Source organism: Mercenaria mercenaria, chromosome 12 (genome assembly GCF_021730395.1).
Source record: "Mercenaria mercenaria strain notata chromosome 12, MADL_Memer_1, whole genome shotgun sequence".
NCBI classification, from domain to species: Eukaryota; Metazoa; Mollusca; class Bivalvia; order Venerida; family Veneridae; genus Mercenaria; species Mercenaria mercenaria.
Window position 1 is genome coordinate 65,698,323 of NC_069372.1, and position 15,897 is coordinate 65,714,219.

A 15,897-nucleotide genomic window follows, 5' to 3' on the forward strand; every position below is an offset into this window, starting at 1 on the left:
CAGAATTAATTGTTTAAACGGCAAACTTTTCATGGGGATAATTAATTAAGACAATGTCATAGTGGTATCGTTAAATTTGTGCAGAAATACCGCATTTTCTAACACACCTCGTGTCCATTTGTTTATTTCACGAGAAAAATCGCTACAATATGAATCAAGCCTAACCTATAGCGCCTACTTGAGAATATATTCCTTCACACGGTACAAAAAGACAATCGAACAAGTCAGCAAAATTACACATCCTGTAGAAAAAAACAACGTTTTTTATTATGTCTGTAGAAACAGTACCGAAGGATCTAAGGAATTTAAGAGCATGTTTATTATGCTCTCTCGTCAAGGTAAACGTTGATAAATTGTTTTTGTGGAAGGTGTGTAGAACTTGATGCGTTTAGCGCAGAAATTATTTTGTTGTGAAGAAAATTAGTGGGTGGGGTACTCATCATAAATAAGCAGGCTGGTAAGGTAGCAGATGGCGGTTTTTTCTAGTACTTCGGACTTCCGAGCGATGTGGCCAAGTCAGACGGCTTCCGATATCTTACGAGATGCAGACCTGAAAATAAAAAGATACCGGTTTACATCTTACTTGAAGAAGAAATAAAATACATAGTAAACTTCATACAAAGCATAGATTTTTAAATCCACAAGCCACCTGAAAGATAATTTCAGCCCGCGAAAATACATGACATTTCAGCCCAAATTAGCCATATCTCCAACTGGCCTTAAAATGTTAGGGGAATGGATAGAGACAAATGGCCACTTGCATTCTGTACTCAGTTTCAAGTATTACTTGCAGAGCTGGACAAAAATACCTGTCAACCGATTACTTTTTTCACTATTTTCAACTGTGTGAGGCCTATATGACATTTGACAGTTCACGAGACGCTCAATGCTGATAGTGGCATATATGCATTTCAAGCAGTTATATGAAAATGATGCCATCAAGCTTACATTCGCATCTGCCAGAATTTCTGCAACATACCATTCTTAAACTTGTTAATCACAAACTCACATCAACAAATATTTCAAACATCAAAACTGCCTTCACTTCAAGGTTTTATCTCTAATGACAGATTTTGACCCTGGCCAATTCGAATCTGTGGCTGGAAACTACCAACTGCTACCTAACATTGCCCGATCGGGCTTATGGCACAAAAAGTAATATTTCTTGACAAATAATGAAGATATTTCTTTCAAACTTGGTCCATTTATTAAGCATTACATATAATGCTTATCAAGATAGAAATAACTTTGTTGCCTTTAGTTTAGTTAGAATTACTTCCCTTTTTCAGATTTTTATGATGCATAATTTTTGAAGTCCAAAAATATTATGTTTTAATGCAATGTTTAAAACAGAAAAGGGTTCATTGGCTTTCTAGTGCTCCAGACTTGTGCGCCAATACCTTTATCCTATACATTTAGGGTAAATACTTTGTTTCTAGTGCAGATGTATGAGCAATTTTTTTAGGACTATCATTTCTCTATAATGTTGTAAGTGAAAGCAGAGTAAAATGTTTACATTCATGTACTAGCGCAATAATTTAGAGCATTAGAAAGCCATTTAACCCTTTTTTGTTTTAAACTTAGCATTAGAACATTGTTTTTTTGGACTTCAAAGATTATGCGTCATAAAAATCTGAAAAGGGGAAATAATTCTACCAAAACTGAAGGCAACCAAGTTATTTTTATTCTAATTTGTATCATTTGTTATGCTTAACAAATGGACCAAGTTTGAAAGAAATATCTTCATTATTTTTCAGAAATATTAATTTTTGTGTCATAAGCCCGATCGGGCAATGTTACCAGCCTGATAAGTACATCTACATCTACATCTTTCACCCAACCGTCGATTTCCGACTACATGTATACAGGATTATCGGTAGTATTTCACTTGATGTGCATCCTTGATCCATTCGAATTTAATTTATAATAAAATGTAATTAGATGCAGCCTAATGACAGGTATTTTAAAGTGCATGGTTAGGATTTGTTGCGTTCTGGCCTTCTGGTTACTGGACACTTGATATTCATTAACATGTCCAAAACATTGCGGAATGAAACTTATTTCACTTGGGTATTGATTACATTTTACTTGGACTTTATCATAGACTCCCAGTGCAAAATCTCAAACTTTTAACTGAAATAAAGGTATTGAATCGATATATTTCAAAGAAGGAAGTGTCTAGGGGTACGGATCTGTACCTCTAGAATCTGATTCTAGAGGTACGGATCCGTACCTCTAGACAAGCCTGTTAGGGGTTTTCTAGGGGTACGGATATCCTTTTTCTAGAGATTTAGGGTTATTTATATCTTAAATTTTGTTAAAAATGAAATAACAACTAAGTCTTAACCAGTCTTCACTTAAAACTTGGATCTAATTAGTTTACAGATACCAGCGTTCATCCGATTGTTTACCTTCTCTTTCAAAACCTAAATAGCCAAGGAACTCCAAATGAATACACTGATTTGTGCCGATAGGAATTAGTTTGTTGTCAAATAAACTGTTGATAACAGCTAGATTAATGAATGAATCTATCCCTTAAATGAGTTCTATTTGCAATTCAGCAAATAAATAAATAAATAAATAAATTAGGCATAATATTAATATGCACCAATTTATTTTGTTATTTAACAAGGTACATTGTTGTATAATGATAATCGGCACGGAACTGATTGTTTAATAATCAATTTAGCGACATTAAGTAAAAGAAACTGTTTGTGAAAACGTCCCATGTATCTCGTAACGGCTACCAAATGTGTGAAAAACATAAATACACTAAGTGCTAATTATCAATTAAAATAGTTTTTTCCCCAACATACTTAAAATTATTTTGTTTAATCTTTATATCTTTTTTTCTGCCAGTTCGAAACTTCGTGATTTATTTGGTGTTCCTCGGTTATTTACGTTCCGAAAGAAAATGTAACAAATCGGATGAATGTTGTTATCTGTAAACCATTAAATTAAGATCCAAGTTTAAGGTGAATTCTGATGAAATGTTTTTTGTTATTTCATTTTCAACAAAATTTGAAATGTAAAAACGGAGGTCCGTACCCCTAGAAAACCCCTAACAGACTTGTCTAGAGGTATTGTCAGATTCTTCATTATACCCCAGTGGAAACTGGCAGGTACTCGAAAATGCAGCTCTCTGATTGGTCAATTAGAACCCCAAATCTACTGTGATGTCATGATAAAGTTATGAATACTGCCTCACACCTAGCTCTCACGAGTATTATGGGCATAGATCCTCTAGGGATTTTCTAGCCGGTAATTAATTTGTTTAGGAATTAAGTACCGGTACTTTTCAGTGAAATGATTGTATTATACTTAACATAGTAAGTTGCTAAACTACATAGCTTGGTCAGTGTTGTGCAGTCAATTTTATCAACAGAGGCGGGACACATGATATCATCAAGGAAGTGGCTATTCTTACGGCTCTCCTGTATGAATAGTGAAATAGCCTGCATGTACAGTACATTAAATAATAATCATCCAGTGAATGTGAGAACCAGCTGTTACCAGTATTCACAGCGCGAAAACTTCTTAACTGTAACTTTAATGTTTGCCTAATAGAGTCGAATCTTCAAAATATGTTCAATTTGAATTCGAAATTTAGTGTTTTAATTGATAGTAGGATAGAGTATAGGGGTGCACTAAGGATTTTTGAAGTCTTATACTTCCTTGCTATTGAGCTAGCTATTAGAGCGACGTGGTAGAGTGTCTGCCTTAGGTGTGAGAGGTACCAGGTTCGATTCCTGGTCAGGGCTGAAGTATTTTCAGTTGGTTTCATTTGGCGCCCAAGGTAAATAACTCATAAGTAGATATAAATGGACACCATGGAACATCTCACAGAGGTTCAAACACCTGGAATCGAGGACAAATCTAAAATGGTGGGGGTGTGTATGTAGTATGGTAGAGTATGAAGGGTGCTTTTATACTTCCTTGCTATTGAGCTAGCATTCATAGCAACATAGAGTGTCTGCCTTAGGTGTGAGAGGTACCAGGTTCGATTCCTGGTCAGGGCTGGGTGAATGCGAAAAAGTTCTAAGTGCTTCTTTATTTTTATGCACTTAGAACTCTTTCGCATTCACCTCTCGAAATTTAGTATTTTCAGTCTGTTACAATCAGAAACCACTTTCAAAGGATTTTTGAAATGATAAATAGATGATATTTGATTGTGTCAATGTAAGATCTTGTATTTACAAATACAAATGAAAGGTAATTTTGATTTACTTGTAAAACGCAGTTTCTTTTCACTTCTATCTTGTGTTTTCAGTGCTAGAATTTTAACAAAATTTTATATACTTTGTCCATGTAATATAATGTGTAAACTCCGTATGTCAGTGTGGCATCACAGTTTTCATGTATATTGACATACGTTTCCATTACCTTTCAAGAATGCTTGTTTTTATGCCCCCGAAGGGAGGCATATAGTTTTTGAACCGTCTTTCGGTCTGTCAGTCTGTCGGTCTGTCCGCAATTTTCGTGTCCGGTCCATATCTTTGTCATCGATGGATGGATTTTCAAATAACTTGGCATGAATGTGAACCACAGTAAGACGACGTGCAGTGCGCAAGACCCAGGTCCGTAGCTCAAAGGTCAAAGTCACACTTAGATGTTAAAGGATAGTGCATTGATGGGCGTGTCCGGTCCATATCTTTGTCATCGATGGATGGATTTTCAAATAACTTGGCATGAATGTGTACCACAGTAAGATGACGTGCATTGCGCAAGACCCAGGTCTGTAGCTCAAAGGTCAAGGTCACACTTAGACGTTAAAGGATAGTGCATTGATGGGTGTGTCCAGTCCATATCTTTGTCATCGATGGATGGATTTTCAAATAACTTGGCATGAATGTGTACCACAGTAAGATGACGTGCAGTGCACAAGACCCAGGTCCGTAGCTCAAAGGCCAAGGTCACACTTAGACGTTAAAGGATAGTGCATTGATGGGCGTGTCCGGTCCATATCTTTGTCATCGATGGATGGATTTTCAAATAACTTGGCATGAATGTGTACCACAATAAGACGACGTGTCACACGCAAGACCCAGGTCTGTAGCTCAAAGGTCAAGGTCACACTTAGACGTTAAAGATCATTTTTCATGATAGTGCATTGATGGGCATGTCCGGTCCATATCTTTGTCATTCATGCATGGATTTTAAAATAACTATGCATGAATGTGTGACACAGTAAGACGATGTGTCGCGCGCAAGACCCAGGTCCGTAGGTCAAAGGTCCTAAACTCTAACATCGGCCATAACTATTCATTCAAAGTGCCATCGGGGGCATGTGTCATCCTACGGAGACAGCTCTTGTTTAATGAGAATATGATCATTTCAGTTAGTTATGAAGAAAACAGTTATAATTTTTGAACTTATAAGTGATTTCTTATCAAGTGCTGACCTAAACATTATATGTTATATTATCAGTGTCAGAAGTAGGGAATTATGGATACAAACAGAGCTAAGCCTTCATTTTAAAAGAATCACACAAGTCAAAAAGATACAGATTTCTTTCAGATGTTTGCTGAAGATTCTCAGCTGAAAACTCTGCACAAGAAAATTAATGAAACTTGGTAAAAACTGTACAACTCCATTCAGTTTGTAGTACAGTGTGAACTGTGATATCACAGGATGTGATAGTCTTAAATAGATTGGGCTCGGGGATTTTGATTTATCTTTCCTATTTTATAACAAAATTTGATTGATAAATATTATTTGGAACTTATGTTTCAGACATTTGACCAGTTTGAGATGGACGGATGTGACAACTGTGATGAGTATTTACACATGAAGAATAATACAGATGCTGTATATGAATGTACAAGTTCAAATTTTGATGGGTAATGGGCTTTTTGTTAGTTTACTGTATTAAACTGATTTTTTTTTTTGCAAAATGTTTTACTATGTTTTCATTTTAAGCTCGACTATTCATAGAATAGTAGAGCTATTGGACTCACCCATGCGTCGGCGTCCGCATCCCGATTTGGTTAAGGTTTTGTATGTAAGCTGGTATCTCAGTAACCACTTGTGAGAATGGATTGAAACTTCACACACTTATTCACTGTGATAAACCGACCTATATTGCACAGGTTCCATAACTCTATTTTGCTTTTTTACAAAATTATGTCCCTTTTTCGACTTAGAAATTCTTGGTTAAGGTTTTATATGTAAGCTGGTATCTCAGTAACCACTTGCAGGAACGGATTGAAACTTCACACACTTCTTCACTGTGATAAACTGACCTACACTGCACAGGTTCCATAACTCTATTTTGCTTTTTTACAAAATTATTCCCCCTTATAAGCACTGTAAAGGTTCCATAACCCTTTTTCCCATTTTTACAAAATTATGCCCCTTTTTCGACTTTTGTATTCATTCAATTGACAAGGCTGTTGAGTAGTCGAGCGTTGCTGTCCTCCGACAGCTCTTGTTTGTTCTGCAGCTCATGTAAAATACTTGATAGATCGGTAAAATCTGCAGTTCATGTAAAATATCAACTTTAGGTGACTATGTAAGCCATTTATATAAACCATAACTCTGATATACATGTCATTTGTCAGAATTATGGCCCTTTTTGTACTTAAATCTGATTTTCTTGGTTAAACTTTTTGTTTAGGTCCACTTTTTCCCAAAGATTATAAGAGCTACAGCTTTGAAACTTTGCACACTTGTTTATCATCATTAGATGAGTAAGTAGACCAAGAACCATAACTCTGACCTGCGTTTTGTCAGAATTATGGCCCTTTTTGTACTTAGAAAATCGGTATTTCTTGTTTGTTTTTTTGTTTAAGTTTACTTTTCTTTGAATAATTACTATAGCTTTGAGCAAGAAGGCCAAGAACCATAACTCTTTTCTTACATATTATCCAGTACCTGCAGACGAGTGTTGGCACCTGCAGGCGGTGCTCTTATTGTGAAATTGTGAATTTCATACCTGTATTTATAGATACTAGATTTCTGTTAACTGTATATTAGATGCTTGATAGATTGTCTAAGCTTCAAATAGATTCTCATTATGTGTGACATTTTCCGCAGGATAATTGACTGAAACAGACCTTGTTTATAATTTAAATTGCACAGTCTTCAAAACTAGCATTTGCTTAAATTTCCATTGGGAGTAGAAAGTAGTAACATCATTGCACATTTTCTTATACATGTAAGTTAGCTTCTTGTTTGGTGAGGAAGTTGGAATTTTCGTTAAAGATAATTTTATGCTCATTTTCAGCCTATTAATAGGCCACAAACTTTTATACTGGACTAATTTCATTTACCAGCCAAATATAACAAACTACATAATACCGGTAATAGTAAACATATGCGCATTTTGAAAAAGCTTGAAGTTGTCATGTTTAAAGTTCATAAGTTTACAAGTACTTAGAACATGATGTATAAATAAATGTCTTGATTTCATTATTTAACTTTTACAATTTCAGAATTGTTGCAATGATGGGACCTGAAGACAGCTGGGTAGCAAAATGGCAAAGAATAGGTATAATGTATTTATCATAATTTTAGGCTTTATCACTTTATACTATGATAGTTTAATTCCAACCTTGATTAAATTTGTTACAGTCTTTGATTTGTAAGTAATTTATGATTCAGGGTTTATTCTGTCCCTTTGGTAGAATGTGCCTAAAAATGAAAAAAATCTTCAAACAACATCTCATAAAACAGCTAGTCTGATTTCGAAATAATTTCACACAAATAGTTCTTGCGTAACCATCTACCATGAATATTTAAATTATTCCGATACGTCAAAAAACAGGGGGCGCAGGTGCGGTCAGTTTTCCCTATATGTATATAGTGGAAACTTTAATATTTTCTTGTATGAAATTGCTGGCCCAATTATAAAATAATTTCACACAAATGGTCCTTATGTGACTCGCTACCAAGATTGTTTAAATTATTCCGATTCATCAAAAACAACATGGCTGCCAGAGGGCGTGGTCACTTTTCCCTATATGTTTTTAGTGGAAACTTTAAAAAGCTTTTGGTATGGAACTACTGGCCCAATTTTAAAATAATTTCACACAAATGATCCTAGTGTTTTACCCTCTACCAAGATTATAAAAGATATTCCGATTTTTTACAAAACTTGACCATCAGAGGGCATTGTCACTTTTCCCTATATGTATGCAGTAGAAACTTCAAAAGTCTTTGTGTTTGATATTGTCTCTTAGTATTCTATGTCATCATCCCTCCCCAATCCCAACAAACACATACACACATTACCTGCATGTATTTATTTAGTAGAATCTTTTAAAATTTTCTTGTCAGAAAAAAATGGCACTTCTTCAAAATAATTTCACAGACATTTTTCTTGCATAACCATCTACCAAAACTGTTCAAGCAAGGGGTGTAACTAAGGCGAGTGATATTGGGCTGTCATGGCCCTCTTCTTTAGTGGGAGTAGGTGGGTCATTATTGTTTCTCCGGGAGAAGGTTGGAGAAGACAGAGTTTTTTTAAAGGTTACCCGTGCTCAGCATGCTAATTTCAAAGTTTCTGTTAAAATGCAAAGTTCTGTTGAGGTTTTTTTTTTTGTGTGATTTTGAGTGTGATAAGATTTGCTAAGAATGTGGTAAGCTTACTTTGTCATCGACAATCCCAACATTCATATCTATGTTTTTAGTTGTTCACACTGTCTTTGAAATTACTGTAAGAATATTCTTCAAACTTAACCTTTACCCTTCTATATTTCTAAAATGGACTGGTCCATCATCCAGTTTGGGCTGTACTATTAATTATTCAAAGGGGTGTTCACTGAAAATTTACTCACTGAATAGTGAACAGTGCAGACTATGATCATGCAGGCTGATCTTGGTCGGCACTGGTCGCAAAGGCAGAATCACTTGCTGCCAATAGGCTAAAAATTAAAAATAATTCTTCCTCTGTTCACAACTTCACATACACACATCATAAAATTACATGGTTTATAACTTCAGCAACTGATAACTTATGAAGTATTTCCTACTTTTTACTTTTGAATAATTCTCTTCGTCTTTCTCCTTAGTTATGGCCCCTTTTGTACTTAGAAAATATCAGATTTCTTGGTTAAGTTTTATGTTTAGGTCAACTTTTCTCCTAAACTATCAAAGCTTTTGCTTTGAAACTTGGAATACTTGTTCACCATCATAAGCAGACCCTGAACATCAAGAAACATAACTCCATCTTGCTTTTTGCAAGAATTATTGCCCCTTTTGGACTTAGAAAATCAGTTTTCTTGGTTAAGTTTTATGTTTAGGTCAGCTTTTATCCTAAACTATCAAAGCTATTCCTTTAAAACTTGCAACACTTGTTCACCATCATAAGCTGACCCTGTACAGCAAGAAACATAACTCCATCCTGCTTTTTGCAAGGTTTATGGCCCCTTTTGGACTTAGAAAATATCAGATTTCTTGGTTAAGTTTTATGTTTAGGTCAACTTTTTCTCTTAAACTATCAAAGCTATTGCTTTAAAACTTGCAACTCTTGTTCACCATCATAAGCTGACCCTGCACAGCAAGCAACATAACTCCATCCTGCTTTTTGCAATAATTATTGCCCCTTTTGGACTTAGAAAAATCATTTTCTTGGTTGAATATTATGTTTAAGTCAACTTTTCTCATAAACTATCAAAGCTGTTGCTTTAAAACTTGCAACAGTTTTTCACCATCATAAGTGGACATTGTACATCAAGAAACATAACTCTATCCTGCTTTTTGCAAGAGTGATGGCCCTTTTTAGACTTAGAAAATCATGGGTAGGACAATATTTCTATTATACAAAAAAAATCAGATGAGCGTCAGCACCGCAAGGCGGTGCTCTTGTTTAAGTTATAATCTAGTGTCTCAGTACTTGGGTAAACCTCTAAGTGCTTCATTTTAGGGAAAGCAAATGTTTTTTTATGCCCCCAGCATCTACTGATGCAGGAGGCATATAGTGATTGTCCTGTCCGTTCGTTCTTCCGTCCGTACAAGGTTAACCAAATGGGACCGTTTCGTCTAGCATCAATACCCCTTACTAGAATGACTTGATACTAATGCAGATGTAACCTGTGACCATTCCTCATCTTCAGACATCACCTGACCTCAGTTTGACCTTGACCTCATTTTGGACTTAAGTTGCTTTATATGGGCCATCTCTTGGTTAACCAAATGGGACCATTTTGTCTAGCAATAGCATCAATACCGCTTACAAGAAGGAATTGATACTAATACAGATGTAACCTGTGATCATTCCTCATCTTCAGACATCACCTGACCTCAGTCTGACCTTGACCTTTACCTCGTTTTGGACTTAGGTTGCTTTGTATCAACAAGGATGCCACCGGGGGCATCAATCGTTTATTGAACGCAGCTTCTTGTTTAGTTATAACATCTACAGAACCTGGAGGTATTGGTTGGTACTTGAGCTTGTAAGAGATTTATTGAGGTCAGGTGGAAATTAAAGTTAGCTTTCTTGGCTCAAACAAACAAATTTTTTGAGCAAACTATATTTGCAATGTTATTAAAGTCATTTATATTCTTAGGATCTGTAGATGCTGTAACAGGAAAAAAAAAACATGCTTTAATGCTGTTCTAGTATGAAACATGTAAAAAGCAAGATAAAATTATTGTATCATTGACAAGTATTTCCTCTTGTGTGTTACAGGACCATAAGTAAGTTCAAGCTTCAACACTGAAAGTGTATAATATAAAAGGTGTTTTAACAACACATGATCTCCATGTTTACACATGTTTACTACGCCTTGAAATGATAGTAAGTTCAGTAACAGCAGTGTTTTGCTAAAATATATAATAGAACCGTGCCATGAGAAAACCAACATAGTGCGTTTGCGACCAGCATGGATCCAGACTGTTCGCTTTCAAAGCCTATTGCAGTTAGAGAAACATTTAGTGAACAGCATGGATCCTGACCAGACTGCGCAGATGCGCAGGCTGGTCTGGAACCATGCTGGTCACAAATACACTGTTGGTTTTCTCATGGTGTGGCTCATATATATGTATCTTACTTAAGTGGGTGTTGGAAAGTTACACCTTAAGGATTGAACATGTATGCAGTTTTATACACATGACATCTCTACCACAGTGTAGTCTTTGAGCCAACATTAATTTTAACATTTCTATTTCAGAGAGGTTTGTGAAAGGATGTTACGCCCTGTCAGTGACTGGCCGTTTACCACCAGGAATTATCAGAAGTCTGAAAAACAAAAATATTCCATATAGACCTAGAGACGTTTCACACAAAGTTTAATGATGCTGATTTTTTTCAAATAATGTGTTTAAAGTGTCTTGTGCTGGAATGGAAGAAAGAAATCTTGAGAAAAGTTGACATGCAGTTATTTCATAACAGTTACTGCCTTTTAAGGAAGAGGCAGAGTATTAGCAAAAGTAATTAGTGATATTTCATGTGCACATTGATTATCATCCCCTGCTGACATGTTGCATTGACATGTTAATTTGAGGGGTTGGGTATTCAAGTTATGCGCAAAGATCTCCAGGAGTTTGTCTTGACGTTAATTTTAACAATTTTCACATTTATTGGGTGTTCAGATGATAATTATTATTACTTTGAATTCGTAATATAAAGGATCAGGTGAAAATGAAAGGATGAATCTAAATGTATAAATTTAATTTGCAGAATTGTAAATCAGGGTTTGGAGACCAGTCTTGAAATCAGTTATTTTCTGAGCACAGTCTCAAAATTGACCAATGGAAATAATGCATTCATAGACTGGTTCATTAACTGAATTTTGTAAAATTGGAATCACAGAACAGTTTGATTAGACAGCAAGCATTGTACACTTGAAGTGTTCTCTCATATCACCAGACATTAAACATTGCTGGCAATGTGACATTTGGCTACTCTGTGGAAGGTCAACTTAATAACTTAATAGTTGTTTTTGAAGCCATGTTTAACCCTTACCATGCTGGACATGATTGGTTTTGCCTTTGCGACCAGTGTAGATCATTATCAGCCTGCACATCTGTGCAGTCTGATCATGATCTGCACTGTTTGCTATTCAAACAATATATTTTTGGTAAGCACCCCTTTTAACAGTTAATGGTACTGTCCAAATTGAAAGATGGACAAGTTCATTGTAGAAGTTTAGAACAGGGTGATGGTCAAGGCCATTTTATTGCAGAGATTTCCATATACCTGAAATCATTTTAAACTGGGTAATTCTTACCTAGTATTCACCAAACTAGTTGACAGTGTTTATCCATGGTATATTATGTTGGTTAAATAACTTAAATAATAAGCTTCTCTCGGGTCATGACCCTTGAATTGCTTAAAATTGCCAAAGTTGACAGTGTCTTCTTTGTGCTTTAATAGTTCTTATCAAGCCTTCTCTTAGTCTGAATGTGTATGGGCATAATAACTTAGCTAAGATGCTGTCAAATGAGATACTCTTGATCACTTTGGAGTTATGGCGCTTGCATTACTCAGAATTGCAAAATATCTGTATCTATTCAATTATAAGATTTTTTTCTTGGAACTAAGCCATATACAGAATATTATGTATTTATACAAACATTAGAAGCCAAGTTCAGTAACCCGTCAGTCCAGAATTATGGTCCACAAGTTCATCAAAATTATGAAAAATGACAGTGACCACTCAATTACAGGAGTATTTTCTCTTTGATTTCAACCGTAGTTTATACTTAGACAGAACATTTTTCTCTATAAAATCAAGGTCCAGTTTTCTCACCAGTCAGCTGAAATCCTTGCATTAGTCAAAACTAAGAAAATTGATTGTGCAATGTATCTGCTCTGTAAGTAGAGTATTTTTTAAGTCGAAGTAGGGCCCTAATTTACAGTAGTGTGTGCATAGTTTGACAGTTTTGCACCCTTACTATTGTTTGTGTATATGATCTATGTACATGTATGTATGTAGGTATAGTTTGTAATTGAGAATCATTTACAATGCTTGAGTAAAATACAGTTGCCTTAAGAAGTTGATTTATGTCCTGTATTTCTATGTACAGTCGGGTGAAATTCAAATATTGTATGAAAACAATATATTTCAAATGTGCAAAAACTAGAATTTCAAGACAGATACTGTGATGGTCCAAGTCTTAATAGGGCCATTAACCTTTAGCCAGCTGGCGGCAAGTGATTCTGCCTTTGCGACCAGTGCAGACCAAGATCAGCCTGCACATCCGTGCAGTCTGATCATGGTCTGCACTATTCGCTATTCGGTCAGTAAATTTTTATGAAAACCCCTTCGAATAATAAATGGTATTGCCCATATTGAATGATGGCCCAGTCCATTTTAGAAATTTAGCAGGCTGAGGGTTAACCAATAAAGATTCATAATCTTTATCTCATCTATCTGTCAGATTTGTTAGGAGTGAGAATAAGGTATTGCTGTTTAGTGCTGTCTGTACAGTATATACATATAATAATAAAAAAGACTTCATATATATATCATATCTTGTTTGATCCACCTAATATATAACACCCTCTCACAGGTTTCTTAGTGTAAATTTTGACTAATTTCTGCGAAATCCAGACATAAACATACTCCATTCTAAAGTTCTCAGAGGGAAATGGAATTTTTTTGAACTTTCAAAATATCTACCTGGTATGTCAGTTTTCTGGCTAAAAATGTATTTTGCCAAGGTAAACATTGGGTAAATTCACAATTTTGAAAAAAAAAAATGTTTTAAAATGTCCATTTACATGTAGTCGAAACTGAATTTTGAAAAAGTTAGTGTCAAAATGGCTGAAATTTATAATAGGAAATACTCCACCAGTTTCTTTTTTATGATAAATTCAAAAGTAAGATATTTTGAAAATGTTATAAAGTTTGTGATATCACTCTTGGATTTATGTAGAATGAAGTATAACTCAATAGCTTTAAATTTATACTAAATGAGAAAACAAGAAAAAAGTTGTTGCGGAATGCGTGGATCAAACTAGTATCTTTGAATCTGAATAGAAATACTAATAAAATAGTTAACTGTAATACCTACATTACATGTAGTAGTATAAGTTAGGGGCCTTCGTGGCCGAGTGGTTACGGTCGCTGACTTCAAATCACTGGCCCCTCATCGATGTGGGTTCGAGCCTCACTCGGGGAGTTGAATTCTTCATGTGAGGAAGCCATCCAGCTGGTTTACAGAAGGTCGGTGGTTCTACCCAGGTGTAGAAAACCGACACCCTGGGGTGCACTTGTTTTAGACAAACTTATGTAGGAAAAACTTCTAAAATGTTCTCTTCTGTGAGCTTAGATATTTGGCGTGAAGCATTGCATAGTGGGCCTCTATCAGGTTGGTTCAAATCATACCCATGGGGTTCAAAATTCGCCCTGCCCTTGGGATGGCTTGTTTTACATATGCATCTGTAGGAAAAGAATATTAAGTCTTCTTGTCTAAAACACAAGTCACTTGGTAATATTTTTGGCATTTAGCATTGTAGAGGGGTCTTCAACAAGATTTGACCACATTGTGCCTTGGGGTCTAAAGTAGCCTGTTCCAGGGGTAACTTGTTACACAAGTCATCAAGAATCTTCAGCGATGGAGCTTAGATGTTTGGCATGTAACATTGTGTAATGGTCCTTTACCAAGTTTAATCAAATTATGCTCCTTGGGCTAGAATGGGGGCTACTTGTTATATAAGAAAAAAAAATCTTGTCTGAAGTAGAGTATGTTGCATTGTGTAGTGGTACTTGACCACATTTGTTCAAATTATGCTCCTGGGGTGAAAATTGGTCCATTTTGTTCTCCTGTTTTACAAAGACTTGTATAGAATAAAACTTTTAAAATCTTGTCTTAATCTTAATCTTAAAACTGTAACGCCCCGAGCTTAGATTTTAGCGTGTAGTGATCTTTTACTAACTTTGTTCACATCATGCCCCTTAACTATCAGCAATATATAACCATTTGAGTAAGGTGAATGATATAGGGCCATTATGACCCTCTTGTTTTAAAAGCATGATTTTCTTATTTTTTAATGTGTACAGTGTTCAAACTTTGAACTGTATAATGCAAATAAAGATGATACAATAATATTGTGAGGTTTTTTTTGTTTTGTTCATGATAGAAAAAGATCTTTACCCAATGTAGGAGTACAATAACTGTATAATATATAAAGCTATGTAGATTAATCTTTTCTTACAATTTATATATTGTCTTTATAGCTTGTGAAACATAATTGAGCCATGCCATGAGAAAACCAACAGTGGCGTTGAGACCAGCATGGATCCAGACCAGCCTGCATAGACGTGCAGTCTGGTCAGGATCCATGGTGTTCGCTATTAGTTTCTCTAAATTCTATAGGCTTTGAAAGTGAACAGCATGGATCCTGACCAGACTGCGCGTATGTGCAGGCTGGTCTGGCTCCATGCTGGTTGCAAAGCCACTATGTTGGTTTTCTCATGGCACGGCTCAATTATATTCTGAATTTTAACTTTTACCCAGCTAAATTTTTAATATGGACTGGACTATCATTCAATTTGGGCAGTACCATTTATTATTCATAGGGGTGTTCACTGAAAACTTACTGACTGAACACCGAACAGTGCAGACCATGATCAGCCTGCAAGTCTGCATTGGTCGCAAAGGCAAAATTAATTTCGCTAGGTATTTTTTGTGACAACAGACAAATCTTTTAAATCCTGAAAAAACAGCAGCTGATGAAATTGGAGATTGGGAAGCCTTTACTTTATAATTTACTTTTCTAAATCTAGTGGAAATTGCACTTTGTCAAGATTACAGAGCAAAATCAAGTAGCATACTGGTTTAGAAGAAGGTAGACATATCCCCTGGATAAATTCCATGTTGAAAACTTTGATGGACATGTTGCTTTAAGTTTCCACTTCACATGAATTTATTCATTATGTTTGGATTAGCAGCACATAACACACAGGGCAAATGAAAACTTCCAGCTTTCAATGGTGGAAAATGTTTATT

At 35.5% G+C, this 15,897-nt stretch overlaps 1 protein-coding gene across 1 annotated transcript; it reads left to right on the forward strand.

Annotated features, from left to right (window-relative positions):
• Positions 1–185: 185 nt before the first annotated feature.
• Positions 186–14,996, forward strand: LOC123533583 (transcription elongation factor SPT4-like). Its single transcript, XM_045315286.2, has 4 exons — positions 186–338; positions 5,734–5,840; positions 7,434–7,489; positions 11,112–14,996. The coding sequence occupies exons 1-4, from the start codon at positions 270–272 to the stop codon at positions 11,231–11,233; spliced, it is 354 nt and encodes a 117-aa protein (XP_045171221.1). The 5' UTR covers positions 186–269; the 3' UTR covers positions 11,234–14,996.
• Positions 14,997–15,897: the final 901 nt, after the last annotated feature.

Coding starts and splice junctions, on each gene's coding strand:
- LOC123533583 (XM_045315286.2), top strand. CDS start 270: ATGTCTGTAGAAACAGTACCGAAGGATCTAAGGAATTTAAGAGCATGT. Junction 339..5,733: donor TATTATGCTCTCTCGTCAAG/GTAAACGTTGAT, acceptor CTTATGTTTCAG/ACATTTGACCAGTTTGAGAT. Junction 7,490..11,111: donor AGCAAAATGGCAAAGAATAG/GTATAATGTATT, acceptor TTTCTATTTCAG/AGAGGTTTGTGAAAGGATGT.